We start from the raw sequence: 16,755 nt of genomic DNA, 5'->3' as shown, positions 1-16,755 counted from the left end.
CAGTCTTGTGATGCAGTCTGACTGCTAGGAAAAGGCGAGAGTCAAATGGGAACAGAATTTGGAAAGATCTATAAATATTTAGTGTTTTAAAAGTAATTAAAATTTGAATGGCAGTTCCAACATTTCCGTTGAAAATATATTCAAATAGAACTCTTGGATACAAACTAATATACTATATAACCTCGGGTTTAAGAAAATTAACTTTTATGAAGTGTAGCTATAGATAAGGTCTGAATCTGCAAGCACAAAGAAGCAAACTTATTTGGGAGAGAATCTATAGATCCAGTGTGGAAACTGGTCAGGAATGGGGCAGGGGGCGAGCACAAGGAGAGCTTTCCCTGGAGAGATGGGCAAGTAGAATGTAAATCTGTAGTCCAAAAGGATGGGGTGAGAATTCTGTGATCCCTCTGAGAAAGTGAAAATATGTGAACTTAGTCCGACCAGTGTCGGAATCCTTGATAAGTTTCGGAATGCAAACCCTGGCGCTGGCGCTGGGGGATGCTGGAGGTTAACGGTTCTCCAACTTTAGCGAGTGTAAGAATCATCAGGGAGCCAGACCCCACTCTTAGAGAGATTCCATTCCAGTAGGTCTGTGGTTGGGACAGGAACCCACAATTGAATAAATGCTTTAAATATTGTAATTCAAGCGATCCCTACATTTTGAGAAATACACTGTCCTCACCTGGCTGGCATGGCTCAGTGGTTGAGCTTCGCCCTATGAACCAGGGCACACGCCAGGGTTGTGAGCTTGAGCCCCAATGAGGGGCGTGCAGGAGGCAGCGGATCAATGACTCTCTCATCATTGATGTTTCTCTCTCTCTCCCTCTCCCTTCCTCTCTCTGAAATCAATAAAGACATATTTTTTAAAAAAAGAATAGAAAAAAGAGCCCTAGCCAATTTGGCTCAGGGGCTGGAGAGTCAGCGCTCAGACTGAAGGGTCCCGGGTTCGATTCAGGTCAAGGGCGCATGCAGGAGGCACCCAGTCCATGTGTCTGTCTCTCTCGCACAGATGTTTCTCTCTTTCTCCTTTCCACTCTCTCTGAGAAAATATCCTCAGATGAGGATTGTAAAAAAAGAAAAGAAAAGAAAGAAATTCACTGTCCTCCTTGGGAGTAAAAAATCTGTGGTTCTACTGTCCCTTTCCCTTGCTTTCAAAAAAAAGGAATCCTCAGCTTTCACAGAGTTTTAGTTTCCCTCTTAAAAGAGATAGCATTGAAACAGCAGCAGCAACATTACCTACCAACAATTCTTAACACTTTTTTAGGGCCTGTTATGTCCCAACCATTATAAACACTTTACTTATGTTTTAATAATATCAACCACCATTTATTGAGTATTTACTAATTTACTAAAAACACAGGATATCCAAATAATTTCTAATCTATCTAACTTTCTTCCTGCAAAGAAAGGATTATTCTCTATTTTTAAATGAAGGAAATTGTGGCTCACAAACGTTTACTAACTTGTCTGAGGTGACATATTGGTCAGCAAAATACAGTCTGTGAATTCAAAGACTGTGCATGGATCATGTGCCCAAATGGCTGTGAAGACAGGTGAGAATGGCAGAAAGAACTCCTTCTCAGAGGAGCAAGAGGCACACTATGCAATAAGAAAATAAAAGAAGTGGAAGGAGGGATATCCCCTTGAGATGCCTTCTAGATTGTCTGACAACCCCAAATTAAAAGAGAAGACTGGAAGCACCGCCATATTATGACAATGTTCACACACCCTTGTCTGGGTCAATGGAGCAATGTGGTTACAGGAACTGAGCAGGTTGAAGTACTTTGGGGCTCTTTTCTTAGAGCCATGGCTTGGGCCTGAACTACCTGGATAATTTTTTATGCTTCTAAGACCAACTCTATGGCAGTCCTTGGGAGAGGAGTTGGTGACCAGATATGGTGTTGGGGCTGCCCGAAACTGATCAAACCTTGTGTGTTTTCTCAGTGTAAGAAAATAGTTAGATAAAAATAAAATGTTCCAAAGGATACCCAATTTAGTAGTGAGTTTAGGAGAGACTGGGAGAAAAGCTGAAGCCAAAACTACAAGGTAACCTCTTTTTAAAATTCAAATATTTTGTTGACATTGTGTTATGAGGAGTTCAACTTTAAGATGTGCTGGGATCTTGGCAGCCCAGGGCTTATGGCAAAAAAGAGACCATCACTCAACAGAGACATGGTAAGTGGGGAGAACTGACCTGGCTGCTATGGATGAAGGTGGCTAGGTGTTCAAGGCCCAGTGTGTAAGCTCTATGAGAGCTCAAACGTTGCTTGGTTGATTGTTGATGGCGAGAGATCCCTTCCAGTGAGTGAGACCTGACAGTGAGGGATCCCAGAAGTGGTCCAACTTGGGAATCAGACAGATGCAGTCAGAATCTTGAAGTCTGAGTTTGTCATGTTCTCTGACCTTTGGCTTTTTCTTCATGCTGTTCCCTGAGGTCCCAGGGAAGGTTATACATAAAAGAAGATTTATAGGTCGGACTGGAATTTAGCCATAATGACTAGCACCCCTGAATGTGGAAGAAATTAGGCAGCATTGCTAACCACACAACTGAGATGGTTAATGGATGTCCTACCTGAAAAGGTGACTCAAAATGTGGTCTGTAAAAGGGTCCTATCAGTACATCTCATCAAAGGAAACTAGGAAGAGAAAGGAGGTGGGGACTGACAAGCAAAGAGAAATTACATAGAGAATTACAACTGTTACCTTTAATTAGGCTATTTTAGAATGTTGAAGAATGTGAGGGTAAAAACGTATAATCAAATGGTCTGCAGTCCCCCACAGAGATTAAGATGATACTTTTGCTATCCTGGCCTCACCACTACATCTGATTATGTAAGTGAGGCCTATGATCCTCAGTTCTCATATCTGCTAAATGGCACAACTTACGGAAAGCACCCAGTACAGGGCTTCATATGCCGTATATTCAATAAATGATAACTGTTATAAATGTTGGCACCAGGAGTCAAACATAGGTGAAAGGAACATCGCTTGTTTTGTTCATTCCCTTCCCTACCATTATACACATATTTTCTCCAACATCGGTAGATTCTCTGAGGGTTGTTGTCTGTTTGCTTTGTTTTCTGAGTAATGAAAGGACTGCACTTAAAAGTAACCATCTGCCATGAGTCCTAGAGCCACATGCCTATGAGTAGGTGTGCTGCACACTAAATCATTAACAATAGCACATCCATGTGTGTAGTCTGACTCTGAAACTAGGAACAGGACGCTAAAGACCATACACTGCCATTTCCCAACTTTGGCTGGAAACCCCTCAAAATAACAACCCTTTTTCCCCTAACTATATCAGGGTTCTTAATTCTAACTACACATTAGACTCACTTGGAGTCCTTCCAAAAAAGAATAATGCTCATATTCACCCCCACATCAATTCAATTAGAAACTCGTGGGACTAGGGCTCCAGCTTGGGTTTCTAAGAATTCTAGGTGGTTCTAATGTGCTAATAATCCATGTGTAGACCATGGACCATTCCACTGGCATCATGTAGGAGCTTGTTTAAAACACAGAATCTCATGCCCTAGCTGATTGGGCTGAGTGGTTAGAGCATTGGCTCACGGACTGAAGGGTCCCAGGTTCAATTCCGGCCAAGGGCATGTACCTCGGTTGCAGGCTTGATCCCCTGGCCCTGAGTAGGGGTGCATGCGGGAGGCAACCAATTGATGTGTCTCCCTCACATCGATGTTTCTCTCTCTTTCTCCCTTCCACTCTCTCTGAAAAGCAATGGAAAAAATATATCTTCAGGTGAAGATAAAAAAATAATAATAATAAGTAAATAAAAATAAAATGCAGAATCTCAGGGCCCCAGTCCAGACTGAATCAGAATCAGAATTGAATTAGAATCTTCACTTAAAAGAGGCCTCCTAGTGATTCGTAATCACATCAAAGTTGAGAAGTACTGGCAGGTATCAGTGACTCTCAACTCTGACTACACAATACAAAAATCTAGGAGACTTTTGTGTCTTTTTTAATCCTCACCTGAGAATAGATTAGATAGATGATGATAGATGATAGATAGATAGATAGATAGATAGATAGATAGATAGATAGATAGATAGATAGATAGATAGATAGATAGATAGATAGATGATAGAGATAGATAGATAGATAGATAGATAGATAGATAGATAGATAGATAGATAGATAGATAGATAGATAGATAGATAGATGATAGATAATAGATAGGTATTAATATTTTTTAATTGATTTTTAGAGAGAGAGGAAGGGAGAGGGAGAAAGAGAGAGAAACTTCGACATGGGGGCAAAACATCTATCTGCTGCTTCCTGCACACCCCCTACCAGGGATCGAGCCCAAAACCCAGGCATGTGCCCTGACTGGGAATCGAACCAGCAACCTTTCTGTGCATGAGATGATGCCCAACCAACTGAGCCATACTGGCCAGGGATATGGATATATATATATATGTATGTATGTGTATATATATATGGACATATGTATATATGTGTATATGTGTATGTATATATCCAATTATATAGATATCCAATTATATAGATATGTTGATATATATGATTGACTTTAGAGAGAGAAAGTGAGAGAGATATCAATGCGTGAGAGAAACATCAATCGGCTGCCTCCTGCACACGCCCCTACTGGGGATCACACCCACAACCCAGGAATGTACCCTGACCAGGAACCTACAACCTTTTTGGTGTATGGGACAATGCCCAAGCAGCAGGCCACTCACCTGGGCCATCTGGAGAGCTTCAGAAAAATGCAGATGCTTGGACTCTCCCCCCTTAGTTTTTATTTAATTGGTCTGAGTGGCACCGAGCATAAATATTTTGAAAAATCACCCCTGAGCGCACAAACTGTGCAGCCAGGGTTGAGAAGCACAATGCCAGGTAGGCTACACCGCAGTGATAGGAATACCTTCATGAGGGGTGCAATGACAGGTGACGTTTAACAGCATCCCCTTTCTCCATGGTCACCTCAGAATTGGCACAGGGAATGGATTTGGCCTGTCTATGTGGAGTGTCCTAGCAACGTGTTTAAGGAATGCCTATTTCACATGTCCCTTTCATAAACATTTGTATAAATTTGTATTTTCTGTCTTCTCCCTTGTTATAACTGTAGTTTATTAATGACTAGGATAACCAAACTGGAACCATCAAACGTGGAACATGACTCGTATGCTACTTTTACTCAGGGGTAAATAATTTTAAATATTTATATTAAAGCAAACATGGGGATATTATAGGATAGAATATTGATTTCTTGTGAATTTTAAGGATAACACACAAGACTTCAAAGAAATGTCGTGCTTTTAGGACACTTCAGCCTCTGCCCCCGGCCTCCTAGAGCAATGGATTTGTTCTCCGCCTGCCCTTGGGACTAGTTTAGACAGAAAGTTCGAGGAGCCCTGAGCCGATGGAATTAGCTGCAATGTGACTCTTAATTGACTTGGTTTCAAATCCTCCACAGTTGGAGTAACTTGGCTTAGCTCAAATGCTAGAAATACTATAACATGTGTCGCTTCAATCCCAGCCAAGGGTCAAGCGCAGCATCCCAAATAGAAGCTAAAACAGATTCTGAAAGCCGTTTTTGTGGTTGACTTAACTTTATTCACATGATAGCTGCGGCCGGGGCTGACAGAGCCTGTCTCCAACATTTCTTTCTTCCGGCGGGATGATTTAAAGTTTGGTTGCAGACAGTGCGGGTTGAAGGGACGTGCGGTGAGACAGGTTAGGGGCTTTTTACAATTCTATGTCATCATGAATGCAGTTTCATGTTAACCTCGTGGCTTATCTAACACATTTGCGGTAAGAGTTGGGTAATAAATCTAACATTCTCTGGCAGACACTTGGCAGCCCTTGAGAGCAGCATCTCTAGAGAACACACAATTGATCCTAACACGGGAGGCACCTCAGATATGGTGTGTGCAGGTCAGAAGTGCCTTCGGGTGCCAAGACAGGCATCCCATTACACAGTGGGATCTCAGGACATGCAGCAGGCAGCTCTGGAGCGTTGCAGTCAATCCCCGGAGAGCGGGACAGTGGCATGCCGCCTCAGGACTGATAGGACCTCACGAGGAGCCACATGAGGAGAACCGTGACCAGGACAATGGTGAAGTTGAGACACAGGTCCCGGGGGGATAGATCCATTCTCAGAGCGGCTCAGTGAGAACCCAAGGCAGACTTCTGTGGACACGCAAAAGACCTGCTTGTCCTCACCTCCTAACAGAAAGTGACAAAGAAAACAATGGAAGATCAGTGATCATTCCTTCCTCAAAGGAAACCAGCACTGTGGAAGAGGGCAGTGTGATGGCCTGAATTGTGTCCCCTCAAAATTCATATGTTGAAACCCTAACCCCCAATATCTCAGAAGATGACTGTATTTGGAGATGGGGTCTTTCAAGAGGTAATTAAGTTAAAATGAAGTCATTAAGATAGGCCCTAATCCAACATGACAGATGTCCTTGTCAGAAGAGGAGATTAGGACATAGACATACACAGAAGGAAAACCGTGTGAACTCAGGGAGAAGACAGTCATCTGCAAGCCAAGGACAAAGGCCTCAGAAGAAATCAACTCTTCAATACCTTGATCTCAGACTTCTAGCCTCTAGACTATATCTTTGGACTATAACCAAAACTCTTCCTTGGGTCCCCAGCCTGCCGGCCTACCCTGCAAATTTTGGACTTGCCAGTCTCCACAATCACTTGAGCCAATTTTATACATACAGGGTGTCCCCCCAAAAATGTATACACACTTTAACAGCTGATAGCTCAATTTTGAAAATGAAATATATTTTAATAAACACTGCCTTTATAATTATTCAAAGTGTGTGTATACATTTTTTGGGGACACCCTATCCTATTGGTTCTGTTGCTCTAAAGAATCCTGACTAATACAGACAGATTGCCTTTTCTGCCTGATGTCAGAAAGACCAATATAGTCCTGATTTTTTCCCCTATAATAATTGCATTGATACTTTTGATGAAATAAAAAAATATTACATTTTCTCTCTTTAATTTCTGTGTTTGTGAGTATACGGGTGTGTGCTTGCTTTGCTAACTTAGAGTGCCAGCCAGCCCAATCACCAAAACAGAAAAAAAGGTTGTTTTAGTGTTGTTCTCTCTTTGAATTACACATAGAAGTAAGATACCTTAATTTTGCAGGTTTCAGGCTGCTACAGGGCTTTATCCAACCTTGTCGAAAGCACGAGATAGTTTCAACATCTGCTTGGCCTTTTATAAGCACTGCATTGGGCACAGAGCCTGTCGGAGTCAACCCAAAGTCCCTCACACAACAGGCACTCAATCCAAGAGCAAGTGTTAACCTCATGGCTACTTCTGTTTCAACAAGGGCTTGTGCCAGCTATTTTTAGTCAGGTCTGGGATGTGCCTAGATTGTAAACACTTCAGAGAGCAGGAACGGTAGCTTTATAGTTTGTACATATAGTACACTTAGGAAATGGTACTTTGAGAACATATGCAATGCAGTCAGTCAAAATGTTTGTTACCCTCACTCTAGACGGTTTTGCTCAGTGGTTAGAGCATCGGCCCTCAGACTGAAGAGTCTCGGGTTCAATTCCGGTCAAGGGCATGTACCTTGGTTGCAGGCTCGATCCCCGGCCTCAGTCGGGGTGCCTGCGGGAGGCAACCAATCAAGGTGTCTCTCTCAAATCGATGTCTCTCTCTCTCTCTCTCTCTCTCCCTTCCACTCTCTCTGAAAAACAATGGAAAAATATCCTAAGGTAAGGATTTAAAAAAAAAAATGTTACCTTCAGTGACGCAACATGATTGACACTTTGTGTATGCAAACAACTAAAATTAAAGGTGAAAGGTAATATCTTAGGTACTTAGGACAAAAGTTTTCTGTAGAGTGAAAAAGTTTAAGGAGAAAGGATGTTATTTTATTTGCTAAGAGTGGGAGTTCAGAGGGTAGAAAGTGTTGTTAGCAAGCTTTTGACCCGACTAGTGTTTTTAACCATCTAATTTGACTGAGTTATTCATTGTAATTACTGTATTTGTTTTATTATTAGTGGATCAAATTATTAATTGTATAAACCAGCTGAATGATCATTTTTTACATTATTTCATTGTTAGTATAACACACAAGTTCAAATCAGATGGTGTCAACCAGTAGGTTGTTGAATCTTGGTTTAAAATATGGCCAGTGATGATTGATTTATGGTTGGTTGGTTGGTTGGTTTGTTGTTTCCTTTTAATGCTTACCCATCTTTTGGCCCTCCACATGAAGGACATAATAAATTGCCAATGAAAATCTTTATATAAAGACTTGCCTGAAGTAGGAAGTAAACAGAAGAAAATAAATGGATACAGAAAGTAGAAAGAACGTGTAAAACCATACACAAGAGCAGAGGGGAACAGGAAGGTGACGAATCCAAGCAGGAGCCTGGAGGCAAAGGCGTGAGAATCAAAGACAGACTTTTCCTTATGAATTTATTAATAAAATCAAATCCTGATCCAAATGCCCACTCATGTGGGTAAGTTCTGAAGAAATATAGAGATAAGCAAAAATATGAGACTGTTTCTAATGATCAAAACAATTCAGGGAGGGCAAAATAACTGTCCCACCAAACCTGCTTTAGATTAAGCTCAAATAAAGAGAATCATGGAGCCCAGCCAGGCGTGGCTCAGCGGTTGAGCGTCGACCTAGGATCCAGGCGATGGGGGTTCGATTCCCGGTCAGGGCACATGCCCGGGTTGCGGGCCTGATCAATGACTCTCTCATCATTGATGTTTCTATCTATCTCTCCCTCACCCTTTCTGTCTATATATCAATAAAGATATATTTTTAAAAAAGAGAGAGAGAGAGAATCATGGAGAGTGGCCCAACAGGAACTTACTGGGAAAATGTTATTGAAAGTTGTCCACAGCTTTGGTCATGTGACCTTCACAACTCTGTGACCCTCTCAACAACTCAGGCAAGTATTGTGATTTTTACCTCTTAGATTACAGTTAAGAAATTGACTTTTAAAGAGAGGTTAAGTTGTGTAATGACACACAGTAAGTTAGAGGCAGAGGTAGAAACTGGCAGATTGGAACTAGTTGCTAGAATTGTGATTACTCCATAGGGGTGACTACAAGAATGAGTTGCTACTGCAATTAACTTCCCTGGCTAAGCAAAGTTAGTGTAAATTTTCAACCACTTTGAGGAAACAATTCGACATTTTATATTAAAGTTGATAGTTCCCTATTATCTAATAATTTCACTTCTACTCTAGAAACTCAAGCACACACAAGCCAGGATGCTTATACAAGGACGTCCACCGCAGTATTTTTCATGATATCCCCAAGCTGGAAACAACTCCAGTGTTTATCAACAGTAGAATGGATGGTGAATTGTGATATATTCATATACCTGAATGCTATGGAGTTAAGAAAATATATGAACTATAACAATACTCAGCAAAATGAACAGATCTCGTAAATATAATTGTTGGGCAAAAGAATTTACCAAAAAAAGCATAGAATGTGATTCCATTTATCCAAAGTCAAAAACAGAGAGCTTAATTGTATTGTTTAGGAAGGCAGACACAGATGGCAAAAATATAGAGAAGCATGGACAAGATTATCTCAACCATCCAGATTGTGATTACACATGGTGGGACGGAAGGGAGAGGTCACCAGGAATGGATTTCTGGGGCCCTGGCAATGATCTGGTTCTTGATCTGGGTGGTAGTTATATAGGTGTTTACTTTATCATTATTGTCAAACTGTATATTTTATGCGCTCTTCACATTTTTTCAGTAGTCTCTGAATTGAAGTAGAAAGTAAACAGAAGAAAATAAATGAATGACAGAAAGTGGAGAGGCTGCCCATCACACTTCTTTATCTCCTGGGATTTACCTCTTATTCTCTCTTGCACTTTGATGGTGAACTTAAGTATTTGTTGTTTTATATATTTTAAATGAACAAAACACAGAGTTAAGGTGAGAATTTCTAATGAATCCAACTCAATCAACACGGGTTCGTTGTAAGGGGTGGTGGACTTGACTTAACTTTCACTCACATTAATACCAAAGTTAGGCAGAAATTCAGACTAGCAACCTTCATTTTTCTGCTGTTAAGTCACAAAGATAATTTTGACTTTATTTTAAATATTCCTTGGAGCCAAGTGATTGCCATATGGATGAAATAAAAACCAAAAATGTGTATTATGGGATGAAAAAGGGCAAACAAGAATCAATAATATTCACTTTATGTCTTAAGAAATACCATGTACAATAAGCATTGCCTACTCCTCTGCCTTTCTCATTTGCAACTTGTACACACACACACACACACACACACACACACACACAAAAGCACACACACACAAACAGACACACACACACACACAATATGTTAAGCATAAAAACTTTGCTGTTCCCTGAAGAGGGTCAACGACATACCTGCTGTGGTAGGTTTCTCCTCTCTCCCTCTCTCTCTCCCTCCCTCTCTTTGACTCAGGTTCCAATCTGCTGTCTTCTGGGCTGTCTGGGCTTCTGGACTCTGGGCAGGGCCTAAAGTAGTCCCAGGGAGGTGGCAATTACTGTGATGTCACTGACAAAACATCTCAAAGGAACAACCTCCAAAGGTTTGAGGCTATTTGTGTTTAGGTGGACATGGAAATATGTTGACTAGGACTCTGTTCCTTTGGCTGCCAATTTATTTTAACACCCCAGGGACTTCAAATCTTTTCTTTCCGGTTGACTTTTGTTACAACTGATGCAGGTTTTAAACTTATCTTTTGCATCTTCATGAATATGTTTAACACGTTTTTAAAACATCATAAACCAAGAGTGATGAACTGTTAACAAACCAGCGCTCCATTTGGCTACCCCTGTACTCATGTGAGGATGTAAAATGGGACTTCATTTTACTCCCTATTTCTTTAGCTCTTTGAAATGTGAAGAGTTCTTGCCTTGCACATGCACACCCCAAATCCCCCACACACACACATACACACACACACCAAAATTAAACAGGCATCTTTAGCTCCTTCAAAACTGACTTTAATCCAAGCAGTGAAAGCTATCTCCTCAGTCACCTGCTCCGCATACCTCTCCAGCTAAGCTGTATGTTGCAAGTTTACACATTAATATACAGTTTCATCTAAAACAGCTGCGGGAGCCATGGTCTATATATCACTGTCAGTAAACCAATACAGCAGTCAACTTATGCAGCAAACTCAGTCATTTGGACAGATTGGAGGCAGGAGAACTGGTCAAAACTAGTGAAAAACATGAGTTATAGAAGATACATCAGAAAGAAATAGAACCGTGTAACGTTCAAAACTAGACTCTTGAGATAAGTTTGTGATCAACATTCCAGATGAATGGAGGTAAAAATGTTTAACTAGACTTGAAGGCACATCAATTAAGCACTTTTAACATGACCCCCCCAAATTGTGTTTGTTGGAAGAATCCCTTCTTTGTAGATAATAGAGTAAATTACTGCTCTGAATTCCCAATTAAGGTCAATCAAAACAAGGCATTCCCAGAAGGCATAAATACACAAAATTCCCATTCCCCAGAGACATTACTGAAAGACTTTCCATTCCGTTTCTTCCTTTCAATATAATAAGCCCAGCGAGGGGTGATCTTAAAACAACATTCTGTTGCCACATGCCTTGTAAAAAGATAGCTTGCTGAAGTGACAAATAGTGTGTAAGCATCGTAGCCAAACCGAGCACAGGCAGTTATCTGTTGCCATCTGGCAAACTCTCTGAATGTAGTCAGATTTCTGTCTTTTGCCTCCAAACCCTCGCCAGGTTGTTTCAAATGCTAGGAATGTTTTCCTAGTTACCAAATCACACCTGTCCCTTTTTGAACCACTCGAAATTATTTTTTGTCCAATTTAAAAGATACATTTATTGTAAAAAATTTGAAAATACAGAAGTATAAAGAAAACTTAACTTACCTTTAACTTCACCACACAAAGAGGGAAAAAAACCCTTTATGTTACATTTTTATTCATGTTGGAGGTTGCATAGATAGGATCTCAAATTCCCAAGATATTTTTGATAAAAGAATTTGATACTTGAAAAACCCCCTTTTTTCATTCATGTAGAATCAAATTATTCATACTATACCCTGTGTTGGTATTGGATTTACGGGACAAGCATTTATTGTGTGCATGTCGGAATAGGAATCAGCTCTACACTATTGTAAACATTAACTACAATAGGGAAATATTAACATCACAGAACACCTCACCAATCTGTCAATTTAGTTGAATTGGTCAATTTCAATGTACTTGGGGGGAAAATACTACCGCTTATTTATGAGTCAGTTCAATTTGCTTGCCCTGTTCAAGTTTATCCAACATTATACCGGGGACTACTGTGTCCAGTACATTGACAAATTCCCAGATGGAGACTTCAGAAGCATCTGCATATTAGCAGTTTATCCAGAGATGACACGAGAGAGTGGAATTATACTAGGAATTTAGCTTGTAGTTAGTTTAACCGAACCCTCTCCAGAAAAGTATGCAAGCCACCCGGAGTCACCTGACAACTGTTCCGAGGACTAAGGGAGAGTATTTACCAGTTCATTAAAAAAAAAAAATTCCAGACTCACTAAGAAACAAAGAGAAAGGACCCAAATAAATAAAATCAGAAATGAAAGAGGCGATATAACAACTGACCCAACAGAAATACAAAGCATTGTAAGAAAATATTATGAGCAACTATATGCCAACAGATTGGACAACATGGGGGAAATGGACAAATTCCTAGAAGCATACAACCTTCCAAAGCTGAATCAAGAAGAGGCAGAAAACCTGAATAGGCCAATAACAACTAATGAAATTGAAGCAGTCATCAAAAAACTCCCAGCAAACAAAAGTCCTGGACCAGGTGGATTTACAGGCGAGTTTTACCAAACATTCAAAGAAGAATTAACACCTATTCTATTCAAACTATTCCAGAAAATTCAAGAGGAGGGAAAACTCCCAAACTCTTTTTATGAGGCCAGCATCATCCTAATCCCAAAACCAAATAAAGATACTACAAAGAAAGAAAATTACAGGCCAATATCGCTGATGAACATAGATACTAAAATCCTCACAAAGATACTAGCAAACCGGATCCAGCAATACATTAAAAAGATCATACATCATGACCAAGTGGGATTTATTCCAGGGATGCAAGGCTGGTACAACATCCGCAAATCAATAAATGTGACACATCACATAAACAAAACAAAGGACAAAAATCATATCCTATCAATAGACGCAGAAACAGCATTCGACAAAATCCAGCACCCATTTCTGATTAAAAAAAAAAATCAACATTATTGTCTCTCATATAAGAAACTGAAAACAAGATTTCAAGCCTCAGTGCCAAAGCAGATTCATCCCGTTCAATTGTCCTTACTTAATTGTGCTGATACTTTCCTTTCTGTGAGCAATTCCCACGACTTAACAGAGTTTATGCCATATCAACTTTCTTTCAAGCTGCTGTTATGCCCATCATCAGGAGAACATACTAAATATTCAGTGACATTATTTCTATGCCTATTAATCTAGAATTCAGCCAAGGGCCAAAAATGTCAAGAAAACAACATTTACAGTAACATTCATATTGACAATCTAATTGGCATTTATCTCCCCCACCCCCATTACCACCATATATATTCTTAGGTGTAAAACATTATACCCTTTGACAATCAATGCTGAGCTTTTGTGCCTGGCTGGGAGCTAAACTAGCTTTTTAAAGTTATTCCCCATTTCCATCTTTACTTTGGAAAGCAAAAAAGGAAGAGCTCATGTCAGTGCAGGAATTCTACGAGTCCGGGACATAATGGGGAATTCAGCAAGGCCTTCGTGAAAGGCGATCGGCTCTTAGCACATCGCAGTAATGAGTGTGATGATACGGTGCCTTTCTCACCTTCACGCCTTCACGTCCAGCTGCTCAGGAAGCTGCTCAGAGAGAAAGAAACGGCTTTCTGCTCTTCTCTTTTATCATCCCAAACACAGGAATACAAGGCCAGAGAAAGAGGAAACCCTATTTCTTCACGTTCTGTCCATGTCTTTGAAAAGCTAATGATTACTATCTGTAGTCTTACCCACTTGCAGCATGTGTGTGACTTTTGTCCCACTAACTGGATTTTCATTTCAAAGGCAGGGACAGTTTCTTGTATTTCTTGTATTTCTCTAGCTGTGCATCAAACCAGCCAAGAATGGATGCTCTACAATGTATAGCAAGGGCTTCAGCTCGAGCCTCGGTCCCATCACATCCCCTACTGAGACCCAGACATGTCTGATTATGCCTGGCAGACATGAATGGGGGAAGTCAAGGTCAACATCAAATCTAATTTAATTAATTAATTAATTAATTAATTAATTAATTAATGGGCCTAGAAGCCACCTGGGAGAGAAAACTCTAAAGGGAAGTGATCAAGAAGATACAAGTGGTTGCCCTGGCCAGTTTGCTCGCTGCTTAGAGTGTTTGGCCCAAGGACAGAAAGATCTCAGGTTTGATTCCTGGTCAAGGTCGCACTTCAGTTGCGGATTCAATCCCAGCCCTGGTTGAGGAGGGGGAGGCAACCAGTCCATGTGTCTCTCTCACATCTCTCTCTCTCTCTCTCCCCTGCCTCCTGACGCCTCTCCCACCTCCCTCCTTTCCACTCTCTCTAAAAATTCAATGGAAAAAATATCCTCGGGTGGGGATTTAAAAAAAAAGGAGATACACGTTGTTCAGCAACAGGGAGACTAAATAGTCATTCCATTACACATAACACAAATTCACTGTGTTAGTCCAAGTCCTGTGAGAAGCAGATGACAAGATGGGACTAAATGTGCAAAAGGAAAATATCTTAGGGGAAATGCCCGTGAAGAAAAAATATGGAAAGAGTAGGGAAACTGAGGGAGCCATCAAACAGTGAGAGAAAGAGGCAGGAAAAACGGAAGGTTGGGTAGGACTACATCTTAGACTGTAGAAGTCCATTAGGAAACATCAAGTCAGAGTCACTGGTGAGAGGTGTCCTGTGTCTCCTAGGGATGAGTTTACCTTCCTATACCTCCCACGCTCAGTCATTCACGGGGGAAGCCCATGGGAAGTGTGGCCTCTGTAAAGCGTGGCCTCCGTGAAGTGTGGCCTCCGTGCAAATCGATTTTAGAGCACAGCAGCTGGGGTCCACCTCAGTGACTATGAGGTCAGATCCAAGAGGCCCATTCTTGTGCCACCATATCCACACACTACCCTCCTACTTCTCTACAACTTGGAGCCTGGGTTCTAGAAGGAGAGAGAGCTCTGGATAAAAACTCCATAAGCCTTTAACAATTGACCTCAATCACTGGCCAGAAGGAAGTGCCGCCCTCTACCTGCCATCTCACGGACTTCAGTGCATCCGTGGAACCAGCAACGTCATGGCCTTTGTCGAAGTGTCACAGAGCCTGGCAGAAGCAGCAACACTGATTAAGATTTATTTGAAGTTTATATTAAGCAGTCAAGGCTTTAAATGGCAGCAGAGGGGAGCTTGAGCTAAAGAGCAAGAAAATGGCAGACACGATGCGGTCTCCAACAGCGCTTGTATGTGAGCACATGCGGGCCACCCCCTGAAATCTCTGGAAATAATCCAGAGGAACATGACAGGAACATGCAGTTTTGCATAATGCAGCAAGAGCCAGAAAAACTCGTAGTAGCCCATTTTAGTCCTGGATTAGTGAGGTGACACCTGTTAGCATCATTTGACTTGGAACCGATTTGCTTTCTCTTCTCTGGAACAAGTATATTTCTGCTCTATAATAAAATTCTGCAAGCAAACAGCTTTCCCTCAGCACATTAAGCATAGTTACTGTGGGGTGTGGGTGTGGGTGTGGGTGTGGGTGTGGTTGTGGGTGTGGGTGTGGGTGTGGGTGTGGGTGTGGGTGTGGGTGGGGTGGGAAGAAGCAGCCAAAAATATGTTTACTACCAGGCTAATACCATCTGCCCTCAAAACACTCCTAGATTCCAGACGGGCTTTATTTTTCTGATGGGAAAAAAAGAACTTAGCCATCTTTTGATGAGCTGTTACCAAAATGCTCAGGGAGACTCTAGCCAGACGCGCCCACTGGAAACCTTCTGTTCCTTAGTGAATCCCATCGAGGCTGCTTTCAATGAATCTCTCTCGAGAACCTGTCAGTCAGGATAACGCCGCTGCAGGCCCAGCAAGAACGAGAAGTGTGGGACCAAACCGCTTCTTGTCCTCCGGGCACCGGTGCGTCTGGCTCAGCCTCGGGCTCCCGAAGCAGGGAGCCAGCGCCCGTGGAGAATCGTGAAAATCCCCCTCTGCTGCCTGCGGAGGTAACGGGAGAACGGAAGCGCCCCGAGGCTGCAATGCCGAGATTAGCTGGACGCCACCGGCTAGGTTTCCTTTTCGATGAGAGATGTGCTATCTCTGAGGGCAACTGGACACTCGTTCGACAGCCTGGGAGTAACCTAACCTTTTACACTTGTACAGTAAGTGAGTGGGGAGTTGCCAGGGGCTAGTATTCCGTGGATTTGGGCAGCGTGTCTGGGAGCGGTGGTTCAGGCCTACTCTCCTTAGCTTGCGTGGAGCCGGTGCTTGCCCTCATTTGCTGGTGCAGGACAGGAAAGGGGGGCCCCATGCCTCAGGCCAGTTATATCTGTGTCATTTGTGGGGTACACCTTCTGTGCTAACAAAAGTCCAACAAGCAAGCCCTTTCTTCCTCTTCTTGTATTCTAGTCTTCTCTTGCTAGATGGTATAGGACTCACCAGGCACTTACATGACAACCGTTCCCACCGAGTCCCAGCCCAAGCCCGAGAC

The 16,755-nt window shown here is 41.8% G+C and overlaps 1 protein-coding gene across 1 annotated transcript; it reads right to left on the bottom strand.

Annotated features, from left to right (window-relative positions):
- Positions 1-5,573: 5,573 nt before the first annotated feature.
- On the bottom strand, positions 5,574-6,193 carry SLN (sarcolipin). Its single transcript, XM_081154776.1, has one exon. It carries the CDS (start codon positions 6,136-6,138, stop codon positions 6,043-6,045), a length of 96 nt encoding a protein of 31 aa, XP_081010902.1. The 5' UTR covers positions 6,139-6,193; the 3' UTR covers positions 5,574-6,042.
- Between the last annotated feature and the right edge of the window lie 10,562 nt (positions 6,194-16,755).

This window comes from Miniopterus schreibersii, assembly GCF_964146895.1.
Source record: "Miniopterus schreibersii genome assembly, chromosome: 12".
Lineage (NCBI taxonomy): Eukaryota > Metazoa > Chordata > Mammalia > Chiroptera > Miniopteridae > Miniopterus > Miniopterus schreibersii.
This window is presented reverse-complemented; position numbering and strand designations above follow the sequence as displayed.